Below are 21,629 nucleotides of genomic sequence, written 5' to 3' on the forward strand. Positions count from 1 at the left end.
CCATAAGAATCCAGGGGGTTATAAAGTCTTCTGAAGTGAAGAGATGCGTTTTTGTAAAAAGAATATCCATATTTATAACTTTATAAACTATAAAAACGGTAACGGCCGCATGCGAGTCGAGTTCCGGTGGAAGAGTAAGTAAATTATAGGATAATTTTCATTTTTGGGTGAACTAACCCTTTAATTGTTATATACTAGTTTGACTAGTTTTGTGCAGGCTGTCAAAATACTACCTCACCTTGCCCTTGCAATAAAATTACATTATTTTGTTTTCCGCTACAGATATACACTTTTCAAAATAATATATTAATTTTAAAATGTAACATTAACATAACGGTAATTTAAACATAGTTTCTGTAAAAATATAAAGCAAAAGATTCATTGTGTAAAAAAAAAAAGACTAGTATTTCCAAGTCGACAAGCAGCAGCATTATCGTTTAATCGACTAGTCGAATAGTCTCGCACATCTGAAACCCTTACATTCTAAATCTGAAAGTATGTCAGTTCTGCAACAGAAATAAATAAAGGTGTAGTGCCAAATCACTTGCCATCTGTATGGGGGTCTTGCAGAGGTCTCTCTCAGTCACGAGTCTCTCCTGGTCAGTGACGTAGAGGCCTTTCTGAGCGAGGGCCTGGATGATGGCATTATGACCCAGCAGAGGTTTAGCGGCGTCGCTCCTGAGGATCAGACTCCCCGCGCGGCAATACAACTCCGCGGATAGCAGCAGAGACACAACCGGTGGCTTCACATGCTCCTGATCATACTGGTCCCGGTAAAACGGATCGTCCAACTCCACGGGTACACAGTCTAAAGAGAGAAAGAGAGAGACTGTGATTGATTACACAACCAAAAGTGTCCAAGAATTTGGAGGGTAATGAGAAAAAGTGATTACTTGAGCTAGTCATGTGAGGTGGGTAAAACGTATTTGTCAAAAACCAGTTCTATTCAATTCTTCAGGTAAAAAAAAAAAAAAAGAACTTAATGTGCCTTTAAATCTGATTCAGGATCAATGCTTGGTCAGACAGACTGATGTGAGGTCAATGAGTGGAATCTGAAAAGAAAGACACACTGTTTTCAGACTAATCCCATTATGGCTCTCATTTAATCTGATTTACTGAAGCTCTTCAGAATAGCACCATAGATCCAAACACACACAAACAGACATGTACAGGCATGCATGAATTCAGTCACACACACAGACTGCAATTACACACACAATTACACACACACACACGTAAACGCCCAGGTATACAGGCCAGCAAAAACTGAGTCACGAGCACTTGCCCACACACACACACAAAAAAACCCCCGGTTGTGATGCACGTAAACAGAAATTATCAGGATGAAAACATCTGCAAACAGACTGACAATTCGGCTCTGCTTCTGACGCTTAAGTGCGACTGCAAATAGCTGAGTCTAGAAGGCCAAGGAAATTCCTGGCATCCCATAATGCTTCAGCGTGAGTCAGACTACAGGCAATGCAGATTCCTGCTCTTCCCGGGTCATTTCCTTTCAGTATGTCTTGTGTATGCCTGTTCTTTTTCTTTTTCAGCAGCAGGAAATGTGCCTTAAAGGTGCAGTACAGTTCCTGATTAAAAATAAACATTACACATAACAAAATGATGGGAAAAAATCTTTTAAGATTAAAATAAATAGATAGATAGATAGATAAAAATGTCTATTAATCAGCTAAGTCTGTGTGCTTGTTGATTTTCTTTTTCGGCATCAGGAAAAGTGTCTTAAAGGAGCAGTACACTTTCTGTTAGATTATCTTAAACACATGCATTATTGTATTTGTTTTTAATGCCTGATACCGACTGTGTGATTTCAGCAATCCTGTAAATCTATAGGATTACCTATAATCCTACAAATCACACTGTACGACGTGGATCTAATAAACTTGGGCATACGCCATGTATGCAGATTGTAAGATGATGACACCTATTGAATCATAGGCTACACTCTTAACCCGAATTAGTTGACTTTACTCGCAAATCACGTGGAAACCTGTTGCCCTATACCACTTTAGGTTTTACACAAGCTGAAACTAAACATGTTGAGATGTATTAACATGGAACCCTAACTTTTTACACAAGCTGAAACTAAACATGTTGAGTGGTATTAACAGTCATATCAATCATATGGAAAGACCCAGACAATAAGAGATTAAACAGATGAAATGAGGTGCTGATGACTTATAATCTTTATAGATGACTACATCAATATGCAGTCAAAGTCACTGGATCATTATACTCTTGGCTTTTTTGCTATAACAATTGTGCTTTTTAAACACACAGGTAAAGCAGCCAGAGAAAAACTAATGTTCAGTTGTCAAGGGCAAGAGCCCAACTAAAGCCAACACTTATCACCATTATGGTGACTACAAATTAAACAATAATTCATCAACATCTAAACCTCTGTTAATTCTCAATACCGTCTGCTTCTCAATACTCAATACAATTCTCAATACTCGTCCCGCCAGGTGTAGAGCCCCTTGGACGCATTAGACGCGGGTCTTTTCACGTGACCAGGCAGGTTTTTGATTTGGCCCCTCCCCTTCCTTATGAAACTAAACATACCAAGTTATCTCTGCTAAACCTGATTAGTGCAATGAATCTTTCAGTTAAATAGTACAAACAACTAATGTTGTTTAGTAATGATAGCAGGTTTTTACTAAACATAAAATAATAAGTAATGATCACTCGTAAGTTTAATTAGAAACAAAATCTGGGTTTACAGTGTACAACGCAAGTTACTATGGAAGAGTAAAATGTCATCCGCATGTGCTAGTGGTAAACAAACAGAGCAAGATGAATCACACTTTGGCAAAAAAGAGGAGGAAGAGGAGGAAGTTAAAGAGGAGAATATGGATGCGGTCATGGCTAGGAAAAAGAGGCTAACTTGGCATGCCAATTTCGTAAACAGAGCTTGAGGTAAGTAGTTTTAAGTTTTAGCACCATGTCACGTTGATCAATACGCCATTTCATCCTGCATTTTTATTGGCTAGTCAGTATGTATGCCATAGCAGCAAACACACTGTGAGAAGATCATGCTGAATTTCTGACACTGTCAGAAAATGATCACAGGCTATCTTTGGTCGCAAGACCGTGTCAACGGCCGTCTTTGAACCTCTCTCACTGTACGACGTAGGACCACCGTTCAGAGAAAATGCCACTATTGGTCATCTTTTGTCCGAGCGGGACATCCCAAAATCGTGCAATGTGTACTGGGCATTCGTGATTTTTACAGGTGTCTTAAGTGTGAATTCCCTAAACAGCTGTACTACGTTTGAACTGTATCTTAAGCACCTGCCATCCAGTTTAACCAGGCACTAAAAGCACTGTAAAAGCATATCGCGTATGCAATTAAATGTAAAATAACTGATTCAAAAAGTCTAGTATAATTGGGATGGCTTTGATTTCACCGGTCCCCAATTGGACAAGTTTCTTATGGGGCGTTTACATAAGATGCATTTTTAAAAATATAAAAAATAAAATAAAAAATTAAATCTTTCACACTAATGATCTATTTAGTTGTTGAATGAAAAGCTGACCATCATTATCCATCCCTTATTTCCTCCATTAGCAACAGTCATTGTGCTTCCAATATTTACAGAGGTATCCGAAAACTCTTAAAATCATTCCCCCTACCCTTTATGAAAAGCTGCTGCGTCAATGGAAACCCTTTCCCTGCCAGTCTTCGCTAGTTCAGAGCCAAAAACATAAAACACACACACACTACTTCTGTAAAGCTCACAGTTTTTCCTGAACATGCTCATAAAGAGCTGCCTGATTATGGAAAGGTTTTTCCCCAGCGTTTCATCCCGACTCGGACAGAGGCAGGAAGCGGCTCTCGAAGGCATGACAAACACAGGGAGGAAGTGAGGGGTCAGAGAGAGAAAAGCCTGAGGCAGCAAGTCACCACGACCCACAAAAGCCTTTCAAACGTCCAACTCTGTGCTTTTGTTTAAATGTTACTGTAAGAAAACATAACTCTTAAGGTCAATTCAAAAGGTTTTTACTTCAGATAACTACATTCTGTAGGATTTTAAAGATATTCGAGGCATATGCTTATAATAATCATTCCAAACATATCGAGACTGACATGAACAAGAAATTGTTCGGCCAAAAATGACAATTCTGTTATGATTTACTAAAAAGCGTTATAAAATAATCATAAAAATGCTCCCTAATACTTGTGCATTATAGTACAAGTTATCTGTATGTTATCATATATAAAAGAGACCAAAAGTCATAATTCACTGTTAATCTTCCCCTCCAGTTATTCTCAACTAGTTTAAACTGAAGAACTGGTTCAGTTTGTAAATGAATCATTAGAACAATTTCTTGAACAGGGTCGAATAATAATTTATTAAACATATCTGATTCAAAACAACACTTTACAAATCAGGCAATGCCCCTTCTCTTATAAACTCTCCTGAACAATGAAAGGAGAGCTGGGCGTACATTTATTATACTAAAAAATTAAAGGAAAGAAAAAGAAAAAAACAGCCCGAATATTCAAAAGTGTCGACTTTTGTGGAAGAAAATAAGTCATTCAGGGCTTGGTGAGTTAATGATGACAACATTTTTTTTATATTTCTAGTGGCAGACTTGCCAGTTGCGATTTATACATTTCTCATAACAGGAAAACATTCATTTAATCAGTCTTATTTAAAAATCTGCTGACACTATCATCTTAAGAAGCACATTCAGCACTATTTACTTCTCATATGTAACATGGACATTGAATAGAGTGCGTTAAGAGTTTACAGGGAGAATAACAGTGCACACAGTCACATGTGAACATCACACACTCCCATCATCCCTCAGGCTTCAGTGATGTAACAGGAACGAATGCTCTCTGTCGTGGTATGTGCAGTATGCCACAGATGTAAGGCTGGGGGTAAAGACAGCATGAACAACGCAGCCGTGAAGGCCTACAGGCACTCAAAACATCTGTTTGTGACCTTGTTTATTTTTCATTTCTGAGCAAAGTATCTGAATGAACAGACATCCACTTTTAAATCTAAGGATGCCTTGCAATGGTGGGGCTCATTTTCCTGTGTTTGTTTCTCATGCAGATCAGCAATTTCATTCTGCTGTGAAGAGCAGTGACTGATGGGGAGATGTTATCACCCTTACAAAAACAGTACCATGGTACTCTAACTCTTGGTATTTACATGGCACTATATATACCAAAATAGGATTATCAAGGTAAATACATGTTATTTTTACATCCCTCCCTTGTGAAAACTAGTACACTTTAGCATACTTAAAAAAAAAAAGGTGAACTTATTATAGAAAAAATATATTTGAATTTCTATTAAATGCAATTAGTGCTTTTTTGACCCACTTAAGAAGGAAATGTATGCATGTAATTTTATGACTTCTATTGTCTTTGAAATATGGTTACTGTCGAATGTACTGACAAGAATTCCCGGCAACTAAAATATACTTTGTCATTTCTATTGAAACGTGTTTAAATATATTTGTAATTACACATTTGAAATGATGAATTTGCAATTTAGTACATTTAAAGTAGCCTATATTAAATTTAAATGTAATACTGAGTAACAATCAGTACTACTACTACTACAGTTAAACTACTACAGTTAAAATGATAATAAAGTGCATGTGCTTTAGTATGTTAGTCAACTAGCAGTACACTAATAAGTGTACTTCTTTAAAGCATGACAAATGATTATTATATCATAAATGTACTTTAAATTAAAACTTTTTATTTTTAATTATTACAAAGTGCACTCTTTGAAAGTGTACTTAAGTGTGTTAAGAAAAACAGCCATGAAAGTGTAAGTATGCTTAAGTAGACTAATATTACTTATTTCAGTAATACGTTGTATGTGAGGGATTATCCATGGCTAGCTGTGCAATAAACAATTTTATGCAGGAAAAAGAAACCAGGAAAGCAGAAATCGTTTAATGCGCTGTTAGCCGTGGATAATCCCGCTTATACCATGGTCATTTACCAGCATTGACAAGTTAAAGCTGTTGTTGATGTTTGCAGTGCAATATTTGACTGGAAGGGTCAAAATGATGGTTATTTCGTCAGTAAAGGCTCGTTAGATCTAACATTCTGCCACCTTTAATTTAGACAGAGATAAAGTAGTGCTGTAAGATTACATTTATTTGAATTAATGAATTATAGCATTTAATTGAATCAGAGAGAGAGAGAGAGAGAGAGAGAGAGAGAGAGATGCATGTGTGAATTACCTGCATCTGTGCAGCATCTTTTATACTAGTTTCAAAGACTTCAAAAACATCAATGTTACCCCTCTTTTCTGAGAAATATAATGTAGCGATTCAGTAACTAAATAATTTGTATTTCTATAAGAAAATACGATAAAAAACGATAGTGGGGGGGCGGTGCCGCGGTGGGCAAGTGATGTGTTGCGGCTGAACACTGTAACACCGACTATTGTAGCTAACCTATCAACGCACTGATGATGAAATGCGCAAATAAGGAATTCGGGAAATTTGACCAAATCATGCGACCAACTGAGAATGTTGGTAGCGCCAGTGCAACCAGTGGAAAGTTACGCTGGAACACTGTGGGAGTGTTGCACTAAAGATTGGTCCTGAGAGGCATTTAACTTTTCAGGAGGAAGATGGCCTTTTAAAGGGGTGGTTGATTATGATTTCACTTTTCTAACTTTAGTTAGAGTGTAAAGCTGCTGTTTGAGCATAAACAACATCTGCAAAGTTACGACGCTGAAAGTTCAAAGCAAAGGGAGACCACAACAAACGGCTGGTAAGGACTACACAACATTCCTCCCGGGTTTGTGACATCACCGATACAGAATATGCTAATCAATGACTAGAAGATAACTAAACATAAGCTACATAAATTCATCAAATAACCATTCAGAAATGTTGTCACTTCTTCTTGAGTCTCTCCATCTTTGTCTGACTCCGGTTTGAACATAAAAGGCTAAAAGTTTTTAAAGTTTTCAGTGTGTGTCTGTGTGAGGTAACTGGAGCTGCTAACACAGGAGCTCTTGAAGCTCCGCCCTCTGAGCAGCAGTTCATTTGCATTTAAAGGGACAGACACAAAACCAGTGCGTTTTTGCTCACCCTCAAAAAGTGACAATTTTAACATGCTATATAAAAATATATGTGGGGTATTTTGAGCTAAAACTTCACATAGACACTCTGGGGACATCAGAGACTTATTTTACATTTTGTGAAAAGGGCATTATACCACCCCTTTAAGATCTGAAGTACACTACAAGTGTACATGCAATACAATTAAGCACACTTCTTTTTCACAAGGGCTGCTATGTTCAAAAACAATGATAGTACCAGAGTAGTTTTAGTTAATGTCACTGTCAGCACTAATATAGGGGATTCAGAGACATCTGCAATAGAGATCAGAGTAATTATCAACCACATTAGAGTTCATGTACACAAGCAAAAAAGCTTTTTACACACATACACACTTCTGTCAGGGGCAGTCTTCATCTTGGCCCTGTTGCATTGCACTCCACAGGCGTCTCTGTTGTGGGCGCTCTAGCAATAAAAGCCACAATACTTTATGTCCAGTTGATTGTCTGTGTTTATGTTAATTCCAGAATCCTCCATAGGGAGTTATTTTGGAAAATTCAATCCTATTACAGTGTGCAGAAGCGGGGAATCTGCTTTGAGCATTTATTATGGACTGTGGGGACGGACACAGAGCCATAAGCCAGTCTGTTGCCTTTCATGAGTCTATGCAGGGATCTAGGCTAATGATTTCTGCAGACTTGGAAACAGTTACCACCATGTAGATTTTTGTCAAATTCACTATTTTTAACCTCTGTTTACTGCACTCAAAATACCTTAAAATTACAGATTTTGGCCTGGTTTCACAGATAGGGTTTAGATTAAGCAAGGATTAGGCTTTAGTTCAATCAGGACATTTAAGTTTTTTTTTTTTAACGTGCATTAGAAAAAAAACATGACTGGTGTGCATCGTGAGACAAATCAATGGCAATGACATGTTTTAAGTTATGCCAGTGCAAGTTGCTTTCAGTTAAAACAGTTTACACATGCATTTTAGTCTGGGACTAGCTAAGCCTTGTCTGTGAAACAGGGGGTTAAACTTTTAATCTTGTTTATGACTAAGAGAACAACAGTGTTTATGCAAATTAGTTAATTAATTCTCTCCTCAAAATTGTGTTACCCATTAACAAAATCGCTCCAATAAACGCTCATGTCGCAAAATTTTTAAATATACCCTGCAGTGAAACATTATAAGGAAGATCGGGGTATGTTGTCACTTCTTTACTCCAGTCAACATTTCTCAAGGTAGGCCTTTCGATATAGACATACTTTAAAGATTTGCCAACAAAAAGGCATGCCTGCTGTTATTGCCTGAATGCATGGTAAGCAATAGCGAGGCATGTTGTCATTCTATGGCGGGGTAAGGTGTGACAGTGTGGAAACTGCCATTCAAATAAATGTTAACAGTAACATAGTTAGGAAAGACAAAACAGTTACTGGAAGGGTATGTTAAACATGGGGATTTCAACCTTTTAAATGCTAGGTGCAAGGGACCCATCCTAAAAATTTAAAAGACATCTATAAAGTATTTATACTGTGAAAAATTAATACTATAAATATCTAAAATAGGCTATTATTTTGAAAATGTTAAGTTAATTTTAATTAGTATTTACATAATACTCATTATAATAATGTATTTACTTAAACATTTATTTAATTATTTATTTTATACACATTGATATAGTTAATTACTTTAATCTATATAATATTTGATTATTTTTATCTTCCCCCCCTGTGAAGATTTCCACATGCACTCCATTGCGACCCACTTAGGGGTCCGGGACCCCCAATTTAAAAACCAGTGTATCTAAGCAATTAAGATGTATTGCCCTTATTGTGACAACTTCTGCCAGCACTAAAAATATTGCTTTTCAAACCTTCAAGCGCCACCTACCAGATCCAAAGGCTTTGGCGATGAGCCACGTCAAACTGCACGATATCTTGGCCCTTGTGAAATCATAGTGATCCACAGATTTGATGGTCGGCACGATGAACATCCTCTTGCTCTCCTTGATCTCTGCGGCATCACCCATCTTGACATCTACGCGTGGCTGCATCACGTCCCACGGGACTATGAGATCACAGCGGTGGACGACATTCCCATGCTCAAATATGATGAGAAATATAACGGATCGGCCCAAACACTCGTGCAGTCCAATAATCCTCCTCTCATATATTGATTATATACACGAAAACAATCCCAACTGCATCCCCCAGCGCCGGATTCAATATCCAACAAGCGATTCCAAGCGTCTGCAGTAGTTCTCATCCGTTTCCCGGCATTATATCCTCAAGTTCGTGTAACGTTAGATGACAAAAATCAATATTTCATAGGTGACACATGCGCCATGATGAGGGATGTCACGTTTAATGGCGAGGAGAGGCGGTCGATGAGTTCACTGTTTTGTGTCATGATTTCTCCTCTTCTTTAACTTTTGTAACTGTCCTTAAAATCTCTTCTTCTCCCTGCGGTCCGCCTGCCGCACTGGCCTGGAAAAAAATGGGAAAGATGAGTGCGCATGCGCGAAACGCCCAGACGCAGACAAGCACTGCTGGCTGAGGTAGACTCATGCAGCTGTTAAATAAAACGAGTTTTTACACACCTCATCTGTTCTATTACTTATCTACACTATTTTCTATTTTACGCATCTATGCTTTTAGTCCTGTAAATATAATCAAACTGATAAACTATGGTTGTAGGCTAGGCTGAATTAAAAAAAATCTGATTTGTTTTTTATGTTGCTACAATTGTTTGGGTTTAACTTGCTGTGAATAAAAAAAAATGGAGATTTCAGATACATTTAGACTAATAAATAGTGCCTCAATTTACCCGAATTGTGTGTGTGTGTGTGTGTGTGTGTGTGTGTGTGTGTGTGTGTGTGTGTGTGTGTGTGTGTGTGTGTGTGTGTGTAATGTATATTAGGATTGAAGAAAGATTTTCTTTGACACTCATTTTCACTCAGAAATTGCAAATAAACTTCACTAATAATTACAAAAAATGGCAAGTATCATGAAAAATTAAATTTGAAATGGTATTTTCTTGTAAAACATTCTCCTATTATCTGTTTTATTTACAACAGTTGTTGTGCACGATATTCATTATAGCAAATATAAATTTGTCTAGCCTATATTTATAAATGTTGTAGTATCTGTTGGCGTTGACTCACATTGAGTGATATGAAAAGAAGAAATGGAAAGAGACTGCATCCAAACAGACGAATACCTCTGAACATGTCAATCAAATAATCAAAAATGATTTTTGATACAAAACCTTCAGTTGTTCAATCAATTAAAAAAACAACTAATTATATTAATATCCTTTGAGACTGATAAGGTGGAGTAGCCTATTAACTGTGACATTTACAGAGTAGAGTCCAAACTGTGTGATGTTGAGGCAGATGTAAGTCTTGTATTAGCAGCAGGAGTCATGGATCGGCTGTCTCAGACAGGAAGGGGTGTGACTGTGGCGGCTTCTGACTATCAGCTCTGAAGAATAGCTGTAATTACTGCCCTCTACCCACACACACACACACACACACACACACACACACACACAACCCTTTCATCAAACACACACTCACACTAGCCTTTCATGTGTGAGGGAGCGAGGCTCCTAGTTCTCAAGCAAGAATGGACGTCAATTATTGAGAGAGAGAGAGAGAGAGAGAGAGAGAGAGAGAGAGAGAGAGAGAGAGAGAGAGAGAGTTCCAGATGTGACTGAAATCTCTCCTGCTAATTTTAGCAGTTGCCTTCTACTCATTGTTAAAGCTCCTGACCCTGTTTGAATGATATCACACCCAGTATGTGCACTAATTCAATTGTTAAAAGACGACTTGACTATATAGTTAACTGATAATTAATATATTCACTCTCACTATACTGATGATGATGACCACGTGTTTGTGTTTTTCCATTTCAATGCCAAATCTGTGCCAACTGTCCACACCACAGGGTCCACACAGAGTAATGTCGCCCTCTATCGGATACCGGCACACACTGCACAACTTTTTGTTTGGGATCGATAAAAGCTTGTACAGCATTTATACAGCTCGTAAACATTAGCTGGAAAAGACGATAGGAGTTTTACTTGAATTATCTGCAATCTAAACATCTGTTTAGGGACAGCTAGGCTACTGTAAGTGATTTTGCCTCGTGGCCTACCCTTTTAGGGTATGCTAGTCTATATAAAAACAAGAACAACGAAAACTAATGAAATAACTAATAAATAACAAACATTTATAACATTAGATTTAAATTCTAATAAACTAATAAGTCGCTTATCTTGACACTTATATCGCATTATGACGCGTTATATTACATCAACAGCAGTAGGTTGAGCTGCGTTGTTGTATTTCTTCCACTAGATGACAGCATTAATTTATTCTAATCATACAAAGGTTTTTTTTTTCTTTATTATTTGACTACAAAATTAAATATAGTGAACGCCCTATCATCCATCCATCCCTCCATCCCTCCGTCCCTCTGTCTATCTATCTATCTATCTATCTATCTATCTATCTATCTATGTCTATCTATCTATCTGTCTGTCTGTCTGTCTGTCTGTCTGTCTTGTCTGTCTGTCTATCTATGACCGTCTAGTTTACATATGTCTGTGTGTGTGTGTGTGTGTGTGTGTGTGTGTGTGTGTGTGTGTGTGTGTGTGTGTACCATGATCACTGTGTGTGTTTACACACACACACACACACACACACACACACACACACACACACACACACACACACACACACACATACAGTGATCATGGTGAAATAAAAACAAAACAAAGCAAAATCAGCCATCTGATTATATAAAACATGAAAAAGGTGAAATAATAATTGACCTGTTGAACTGAAGCTGTTTTTCCAGATATAATGACGTAAAATCTTTTTCCCTTCTTGTATTTAAATGATGGTGTTTCAAGTAATTGAAGACAACCAGTCCCTCATAAACATTCAGGAATGTGATATGATTGCGAACATCAGAACCTTTGATTATTCACATGACGTTCAATTCAAAGTGTGCGCCATTATCATGCTAAATGCTACCAGCCTCATCCAACCCCCCAAAACCACACACACATAATGTGCTGCATATTTCATACAAAGATGCCTTCACGCAAAAACACAACACAGGCTGTGTGTTTCCCACTGCATACATTCACTGACCCCCACCCCGACAGGCCCTACACCCACCCATACACAGATGAGCCCCATCCTTCATGAAGCAGCACACAAAAGGACAGTTCAGGCCGTCGCTGCTGTCTGTATGTGTGTGTGTATGCAGTGCAGTGTGTGCTTTTTGCTCTAAGCTGCCAAACTGCTTCCAGATACGACCCAGCTGACGTCAACGCCCTGTTATCGCAGATACTCCCTCTGTTTGCCCACAGTATGTAGCTGTATATTTCTATAAGCCCTGTTAACATTCACAAGAGAGAACTGTTTCATTTGAAGCATTTGAGGGAGGCTGTTACTGAAGTGCACAAGTCATAACCTTATCTTTTACTTATTTTGGGTCATACATTGACATAAACCCTTGAATTTCTGTCTGGCCAGATTTTACCACAAAACCAAAAGCATTAAATAATTATAAATATATAAGTATATAATATATAAAATAATATATTATTTAAATAGTAATTCCTGTTTTGGCAAAGCTGAATTTTCAGTGTCACATGATCCTTCAGAAATCATTATAAATTTCCTGCTCAGGAAACATTTCTTATTATTATCAATGTTGAAAACAATTTTTTTTCATCATTTTATTCAGGATTCATAAAGTTGAAAAGCATTTATGTAAAATAGAAATCTTTTGTAACATTATAAATATCTTTACTGCCACTTTGATCAATTTAATGCATCCTTTCTGAATAAAAGTATTAATAAAAAATATATATTTTACTGACCCCATATATTGGGACACTTTTTCCATTGAGATGACTGGAAAAAAGTGTCCCAATCGAACTGAATTCACCCCATATACACACACTGTACTGCAGTAATTTTTATTAGAATAAGAATTAAGCATTGAGCATAATGGGAATTATTTCACACACAAAAAAAATTATCCAGATGTATTACAGTAATGACAATTTAGAGGGAAAGATGTTTATTTGTCATGAAAAATAATGTAATAATGAAAAATAAATTAATAGACTATAGGCTATTCAGCTTTGTTTGTTTTTTTGTTTTTTTCATTTATACTGTAGCCAATATGTTTAAATATTCTGATCTGCAAAGCACTTTGATTTGCATTTAATAAAAAATGCTATACATTTTAATAGATATTCATCCTATGGTAGACAAACAATGCATTGCATTGTGTGCAGAAAGTGAAGAAGAGAATAAAAAGGAGGAGAAAGAGTGAGTATGGCGGACGGGATCACTCTTGTGCTTGGGTCACTGTGAGGTATTTTTAACACACACAGACCTCAAGGCTGTAGTTAGAGGGTGGGGTCACGTCGGCCTGTGCTTCCCCCACTGGCAGCACAAACCTGTATTTATCTGAATAAAATCCAGAGGGGAGTCTGGACCGTATGCCCTGAGTTTATCTTCTCTTAAACGCTGTGACTTTGCAGTAGTGACGCAGAAACCGCACTGAATCTGGCTTGTTTTTTTGTTATAAAACAATAAGAGATTCCACCATACTCCACACCGTCATCTCTAAGCTCCACCATTTAAAACGTGCGGGAAAACAAGTAATGCAGCTCAATCCAGCTTTTCTATTACATTACTTTAAAATGAAGAGTTCAAATAGGCTTTTTGTGGTTACCCTCTTCCGAGGTACAGTGCTATGCATAAGTTTAGACACCCATACTAAAGTTGACTAAAAAGAGGAATAAAAAATCATCTTTTGGAAACTGAACTTAATGCCTTAAATAAAAAAATTAGGAAAAATCCAACCTTTAAGGACACCAATTTTCTTTGTGAATGAATAATGTATCGTAAATAAATAAATGTTCTTCCTTAAAATACAGGGTGCATAAGTTTGGACACCCCTATGTTAAATTCCCATGGGGGGGGGACGTACCTCTGCCTACAAATTTAAACTTAACCATACAATTCACTGCAGTTTCCAGCTGAAATGAACACTAGTGGCAGTAAAACACCAACAACTTTTATTCCTTTTCAAACAAATGATAATTACAGGGGCCGTTTATCGAATAATTAAGACTTATAATACTGCAGTTCCTTGCAAAATACTATTTTCAGTAGCTAACCTGGTAGCTTTGTAGGCTACTTGTGATGCGTAGAGCTCGGGTACGAGTTCAGTGAAACGCGAGTCACGATAAAAGAGCAGATACTTGTAAGTTGAAATTACATGGCTACTTCAGCAAATGTGTTTTATCTCACATTTGCTTTTTGCTTCTTTTTTTTTTAAACACTATCGGTTCGGTTTAGCGTAATGTCTGAACACAATACGGACAACAACCAAAGGAAAGTGTAGCGAAACGTCCAAACATATTATTTTGCATAAATGTCGCCACTATAGGCCTACTTTTTTCCACAATCAACAACAATAACAACAAAAAAGCCTATTGCCTTTATTTTATTTTATTTTATTAAAAAAGTAATAAAAAAGGGCCTGAAACAAAGCCTCTAAAAGAAAGAGAAAAATAGATTATGAAGAAGGATGCCGAGTGAGAGAACGAGAGAGACTGACATGGATTGCAAGAGAAAGAGAGAACATCCCTTAGGAGTTCTGTCGACCCTTTTTCTGCATGCGTGAACAGTAAATGTATTTTCACTTGCTAATTAAAAGTTCTGTTGTGTTTATTTTCATTTGTGCTGCTCCAGTTCTGCTTACACATTTTTATGCGGCCTACATTTTCCATGAATATCTCTTTGCTCTTTTTCAACAAAAAAAATAAATAAATCAGTGCAACAAGAGCTAGCGTGAGATAAGAATAGACTATTTTCTGAAACAAATGACAATACAGACGGGTCCTCATCATCAATACAGACTGAACAATTGTGTCTAAATTGCTTTAAAGTTAAAGGCATCATCATACCATGAAAGATCATATTTACATCGATCTTTTGAAATTAAGCAGTTTGGTGTTCTTACATCGTCCATAAAATGAACACCAGTTTAAACTAAACAGCAAAGACTTGACAAGCAGCATTGTATAATCTGGTATCGGGTATTAAAGAGGAAGTTGAATAGTTACCATTATTATCCCTAAAAAACAAAAGACAATACTATTTTTCCAGCTGGTATTTAACAATAAGAGTAAGATATGGCAAAACAACCATTTATTGTGTTGCTCTTGACTATTTTAGAAGCGAGAATCTGACAGGATCCTTTAGCCGTATGCATCTGTGCCTTATGAATGTAATGCAGGCTTTGAGAGCTTGTTATTGAAGCATGGGCACCGCCAACTAAATTGGACCAGACAGACACAACTTATTACTATGCATTGTTACTCATTTCACATGAAAGAGGGTGTTTGCAGGGCAGTCTTAAAAATACAGTAGAAAAGAAAAACAAATAAATGATGACAGGAAATCTTGACTAACTTCATAAATGGATCTGACGGAGGAAATAATTTTTTTTTTTTTTTTTTTTTTAAACACATGATATCAAATCATCAGCGCAAGCGTCTTACATATGCTTCCCATTTGAACTGCACACAGGAAGTGAGTATGGCCTCAGTTTTTTGTACTTGTTTAGGAAAGATTCATTATCATTCCTAATGACTGAGTCTACTGTGCGTTTAAGTGGCACTTGAGTTTAATGAAAATGTTTACTCGCACATAAACATGCATTGATTTTGTAGTTAGATTGGTTGAGTCAGGACGAAGGGTTTGGTCTCAGGCCTGCATGGCAGAAAGCTTGTTAAAGGAGAATGATGAGCAGCTTTGTGTAAATTCTCACCCTCGCACTGGAAATGCACTATATTGCGACAACATCTAAGAAAGCCACAGTGATCATATACGAGAGACCCACAACTGAACTAACTGACATGTAATATCAGCTCTTTCAATAACCCTGGACAATCACAGAGATTCGCTCAACATCAGTCCTGTCCCATTTTCCCCTTACTCATATTTTTTACTCATAGTACAGACTAAAGAATAAATTGGGAAACTCAAAGATGACACGCTGTTTTTATAACTTTTGAGTGAAGTGGCAAAGGAAAATCTTATTACTCAGTGGTTGCATTTCATGGAGTTCTCAGTTCTTTGAAATATCAGCTTCAACTACTTTAATAAAAAGAAAAGAAAAAGAAACAAGTATACCTATAAGGCTTACCAGGAGGTATTGAATGAATGATTAAATAGAATAACTAATATAGGTTACACTTTATTTTGATGGTCCACTTTAGACTAGTCTACTAAGTAACTTAGTAAGTTAACAGTCTGCTAATACTATAATGAGAGTTAGTTGACATGTAGGGTTATGGTTACTCATAGTTAGGGTTAGGGTAAATAAAATTATACTAAAATAAATCCCATGTGGCCACAAGACAAAGACAGGAGTCATCATATTTATAAATGGCAAAGGACAGTGACACACTGAGATTATATAAAGAAAAGGAAAATGGGAAAAGCAAGAGATCTAAAATGTCACCATTTGCTCTTAAAAGATTGGGGTCGGTCGGTCGGTAACATTTTTTTAATGCTTCTGAAAAAAAAAGTCTCTTATGCCCACCAGGGCTGCATTACATAAAATACAAAATACAGCAATATTGTGAAATATTATTACACTTTAAAATAACTGTTTTCAATTTTAGTATATTTTTAAAATGCAATTTATTCTTGAGATGGCAAAGCTGAATTTTCAGCATCATTACTCCAGTCTTCAGTGTCTCATGATCCTTCAGAAATCATTGTAATATGCTGATTTGCTGCTCAAGAAACATTTCTTATTATTATGAATATAGATAATAATAAGAAAAGAACAGCATTTATTTGAAATAGAAATCCTTTGGACCATTTTAAAATGTATTTATTGTCTTTTGATTAGAATAAAATGATTCATTTCTTCTTTAAAAAAAAAAAAACACATACTGAACCCAAACTTTTGAACAGCAGTGGATATCACTGCTACAGCAACTGCTACACAATACAGAGTCCAAATATACATTGCCCTCACTTTATTTAGGCATTAGAGCTTTAACAATGCTGCTAAGATGCTGCCTATGAGATTGTATTGTTGACACTTCATGCCGGGTTCAGGTGTGTGACTTTAGTTTGTCCGCTATGAAACGGCGTGTGTAAAACGCTGAAGCCAGCGCGCAGATCTGCTCTCAATGCAAAGCCACCATCAGCAGCAAACCACCAATACATACAGTACACTCACTTACACACCAATGAAAAGAGTTAACCTGAGCATTCAGTAAATACCACAGCAAATCCTCATCCTCCTGCTTGCGTGTGTGCGTTTTCACCACTGATAAAGCCGGCGGTTGTGCTTACGTCCTCTCATCCTCAGCATTATTCTTCATACGTTTTTTTTTTTTTTGCCTTGAATAGTCAGATGTGTAGGAGTGCTGAGCCAGAATCTGTTTATTTCACTGAGATTGTGCCAGGAAAGAGGAAAATCTGATTCTAGATCAGCACTTTAACTGCGAGATGCTTTGAGAGGTGCTCTTATGTACAGAGATGAGAAGAAATTAAGACGGTGTGAATAATGTGTTTATCAAAACAGTATGGAAAGACAGTGTTGCTTGCATAAGCAGAGCTGGAGACACTTGTGTGTTTCAACATTAAAGAAAGTGGACATTGATGCATACATGCATGTGCACATATTCACTTATAAAGTCACATATGTTGCTTCAGGATGGTCTTCAGGCCTGCTGACTGTTTTGAGCCACTTATATAAGCGAAAACTGTCCGTTATGATTAGGGTCAGTCCACACAGGCACAAAACACGCACACAATCGTGTCACTTCCTGTTTGCCCACCTCTCAGCCTCCCCCATGGGCTTCACAGTTCCTGAAGTAAACAACACACACACACACACACACACACACACACAATGCAGCATTGCTGCAGATGTCATCTCATTACTAGAGAAATCATTTTGATCTCCCAGCATCTGAGCATTTAATAAATGTGATCATGTGTTCAACAATCAGATGAATTTAGGTTATGGCAGACTGTAATGTTGGTTTGAATTAAAATGTGCATTCAGATTCAAGTTTTGAAATAGTTGGCTTCGGTGTTTATTAACATCTTGCCATTATAAAGGACAACTGAAGCAAGGGTCATAACAAGTGACAACTACTCATAAAAGATTAATTTTCCAATATGGCATCTCGTATAAAAAAAAATCTTGCACACAAACATTAAATAGTGAAACCAATGAAATATGTAAATCAACTCACTGGACAACTCTGAGACATCATGCGCTCTCCGTGATTGATTGGTGCACATTTGAGCACCTGCTTCCTTTGTCTGAACTTTGACCCTGGAAGTCCTTTATTCCACAGCTATTTGTATTTTCAAAATGCATGTTAACTTATATATCAATTATCTATCGCTATATATAATTTGCAGATCAAATAGAGTTACAAAAACTTTGAATAATAATATCAATATTATTTAATACAATTTTATTGAATTATGCCTATTATAGTGTTTTTTTTTTTTTACATTTAAAATGTTTTCATAGTTGAAAAGTCAGGGGATATGTTACCACATATTTTATATTCATGCTTTCCATTGTCATTGCTATATTAATACTAAAATACTGTTTAAAAGACATGTGGCAAACATTATTTTGGTACTGCAATACACTTTTTTTTATAAAGTGACCAAAAACACAAATTATATATTGCACAAAGTATCACAGCTTGTATCCTAACAGAAGCCAGCAAGAGAGAATTCTGGGATTGCTGCACAGGCCACCTGGCATTTAGGATTGGATTTAAATTGCATTATGCCTTTTTGTTAAAAAAAAAAAAGTAAATAGTTCCCTGCAATCGAGTATATCTAGCGCCTGATGAAAAATGTTTCAATCTGCATCTTTATATGTTGTGTAAGTAACATCTGGAAGGCTGTTTCACTGGAAATCTGCCAGGAACGCTAGGAAAAAAGGAAACAAAACATTTGACTTAAAACAATACTCTAAATCTCATTTAAATCTCATTTAAATCTGATTAAATAATCCTTTCTCTTAATCTGCATGAGGTCTTTACATGGTATTTGTAAACCTAAACTTTAAAGCCCGACAGCAAAGTAATATATGCCAAAAATTAGTTTTGAACTGATTTGTATTTAAGCTTATTAGGCCAAAATTCCAAGGCTTTTTAAACTCTGAGACTTGACAAGCTGTCCAAGTAGCTTTTGATGACAGGGACACTTGGCAGGAAATATTGTGTTTTTGTGACATTGTGACTTTTGACGTGCATCATATCCCATAATTCTGTGGAATAAACACAGAGACCAAAAGGCCATGTGATTTACAGGCCCCGGGCGAACTGTGATTCACATTCCTTGTTATTCGTAATGTCTAAACTCTGTTATTATAACTCTGTAACATAGAAGTTTAAATACATTTCACTATGAAATATTGTACATTTACAAAGCAATTGAATCAACAGCAAACTACACACACTGTGCACTGTGCACAATAAGAGAATATTTATTTACATTACATGCAGTGTTGGGGGTAACGCATTACAAGTTAACGTGAGTTACGTAATCAGATTACTTTTTTCAAGTAACTAGTAAAGTAACATTACTTTAACCCTGAGTTGGTTCAACTACTATCATGGTACAGGCCCCAGGAGTAAGTGCAGAGGCGTTGTGTGCGCTGTGTGAACATGATGGTTATTGTAGTTGTGGACTAAATGTGAACATGCATTTACTCATCGCACTTGCACAAAAACAGATTCAGTATTCCTCAAAATTAATAAAAACAGTAAAATGCAAACTCAAGAATAAATTATGTTAAATTACACAAATATACTTTGTGTATTTAATCTCACTTTATTAAGCATCTTTACTGCTGACCTTCGCTGATCCAATTCAATCATGCGAATTAGCAAAAATGACTTTAGATAAACATCACATTTGTTTTCATTGCTGAAGGAAGAATGTTGAACTTTCTTCTGCGATCCAGAATGGCGGCGCAACTGAAATGTTTGTTTGAGCTGCTCTCTATAGCGTGAATTTGCATTTCCTTCCGTCTGAGGCTTATTTATTTCACTTTTGATGTGAAAGAGCCATTACATTTGCCAAAAAATAGAGCCCTGATGAGAAAAGGTAACACAAAAGTAAAGGGATGCATTACTTTTCATAAAACGTAACTAACACAGTTAGTTACATTTTTAGGGGGTAACGCAATATTGTAATGCATTACTTTTATAACTTTCTCATTACATGTATGCATTTGGAAGACACTTTTATACAAAAAATATATATTTCATTGGGTGGTGTTTTCCTTGGGAATCAAACCCAAAACCTTCCCCCTCTATACACAACACATTTTTGATTGTTGTAACATCTGCAAACATATCTTGCATTTCCATCTACCATTTAAAAAAAAAAACACACTAATGAGAATAGATACGTCATTTGTGTGTCAGCTTTTGATTTAAATGTTGGATAAAAATCAAGAAAGCTGAACTATTTTGATTAAACATTTCTTTTTCTATTTAATAATTATGTCTTGTGGAACAATGTCTAAGTCCTTACCTTATTTGTAAAAGTCGCTATTTGAAAGCAGATAATCAATGCAAATGGATGCAGAAAAAAAAAAAAACTAGTTGAAATCAGCGGGTTATTTCTGATTCTATACAGATTTATAATATCATTGAAGGTCTGAGAACAGCAGAGACTTACCATCTTTCTTGCTGTCAAGACTTATTAGTAACACATCCAATCAATGTCACTCTGCTCAATCCTGATTGGCTAACACCCTGTCAATCAAGCCCAAACCCCGTTGAAAGCTGCTTTAGAGATGTGTGCTTCTAAATACCTGCTCTATGACCTTTTGAACTTTAAGATTAAATTTATTTCAGCGGCTTGTACCTCTCGGCTCAGTACCAGGAAAACCAATGTTAGAAATGCTTTTAATGCTTATGACAGTTACACATCCTAAAAAATTAAAGCTGAAGTTCTAAAACTGACAAATGTTTAAATATATGCAAAACAGGAAGGGTTTTGAAGTGGCGGATTAAAAAATAATAATAAAAAAATTCAACTGAACAACTGAAATACAGTGCTTTTCCACAGTGTGACACACACTCACACCAAAAGACTACCCACATTTACCCATATGCAACACGCACAATTCGTACAGCGTACATAACAATGATGAACAATTCATGAAACCTGCATGTGTGTCCATCTGGAGTGGTGAGGAATAGTGACAGAGTAAAATGCAGCCAAATAAGTGATTGTCATATTTTTGGCCACATTACGTTGCAGACGATGACTGTCCTGATATACATCCAATATTAATAAGATGCTAATGTGGATTTTTAAAAAAACTTTTCAGATGGCTAAAGAAATGCATCAGTGCCAATGTTACAAAACCAACTTAATATGCGTGTTTTAGACCAGGGCAGAGCTATGGACACAATACTGCCATTTATTTTTAAAATAGGCTTAAATTAT

At 36.5% G+C, this 21,629-nt stretch overlaps 1 protein-coding gene across 3 annotated transcripts in view; it reads right to left on the minus strand.

Annotated features, from left to right (window-relative positions):
* camsap2b (calmodulin regulated spectrin-associated protein family, member 2b) overlaps positions 1–9,554 on the minus strand; it is a 48,498-nt gene extending 38,944 nt beyond the window's left edge. For all 3 annotated transcript variants that reach the window (XM_084412547.1, XM_084412546.1, XM_084412545.1), the window contains exons 1-2: positions 8,957–9,554; positions 549–808 (exon numbers count right to left, since the gene is read on the minus strand). In XM_084412547.1, coding sequence (XP_084268673.1) covers positions 549–808; positions 8,957–9,119 — 423 coding nt within the window. In that variant the 5' untranslated portion in view covers positions 9,120–9,554. The remainder of the gene's footprint in view (positions 1–548; positions 809–8,956) is intronic.
* Between the last annotated feature and the right edge of the window lie 12,075 nt (positions 9,555–21,629).

Source organism: Rutilus rutilus (assembly GCF_951802725.1).
Source record: "Rutilus rutilus genome assembly, chromosome: 6".
Taxonomy (NCBI): Eukaryota; Metazoa; Chordata; class Actinopteri; order Cypriniformes; family Leuciscidae; genus Rutilus; species Rutilus rutilus.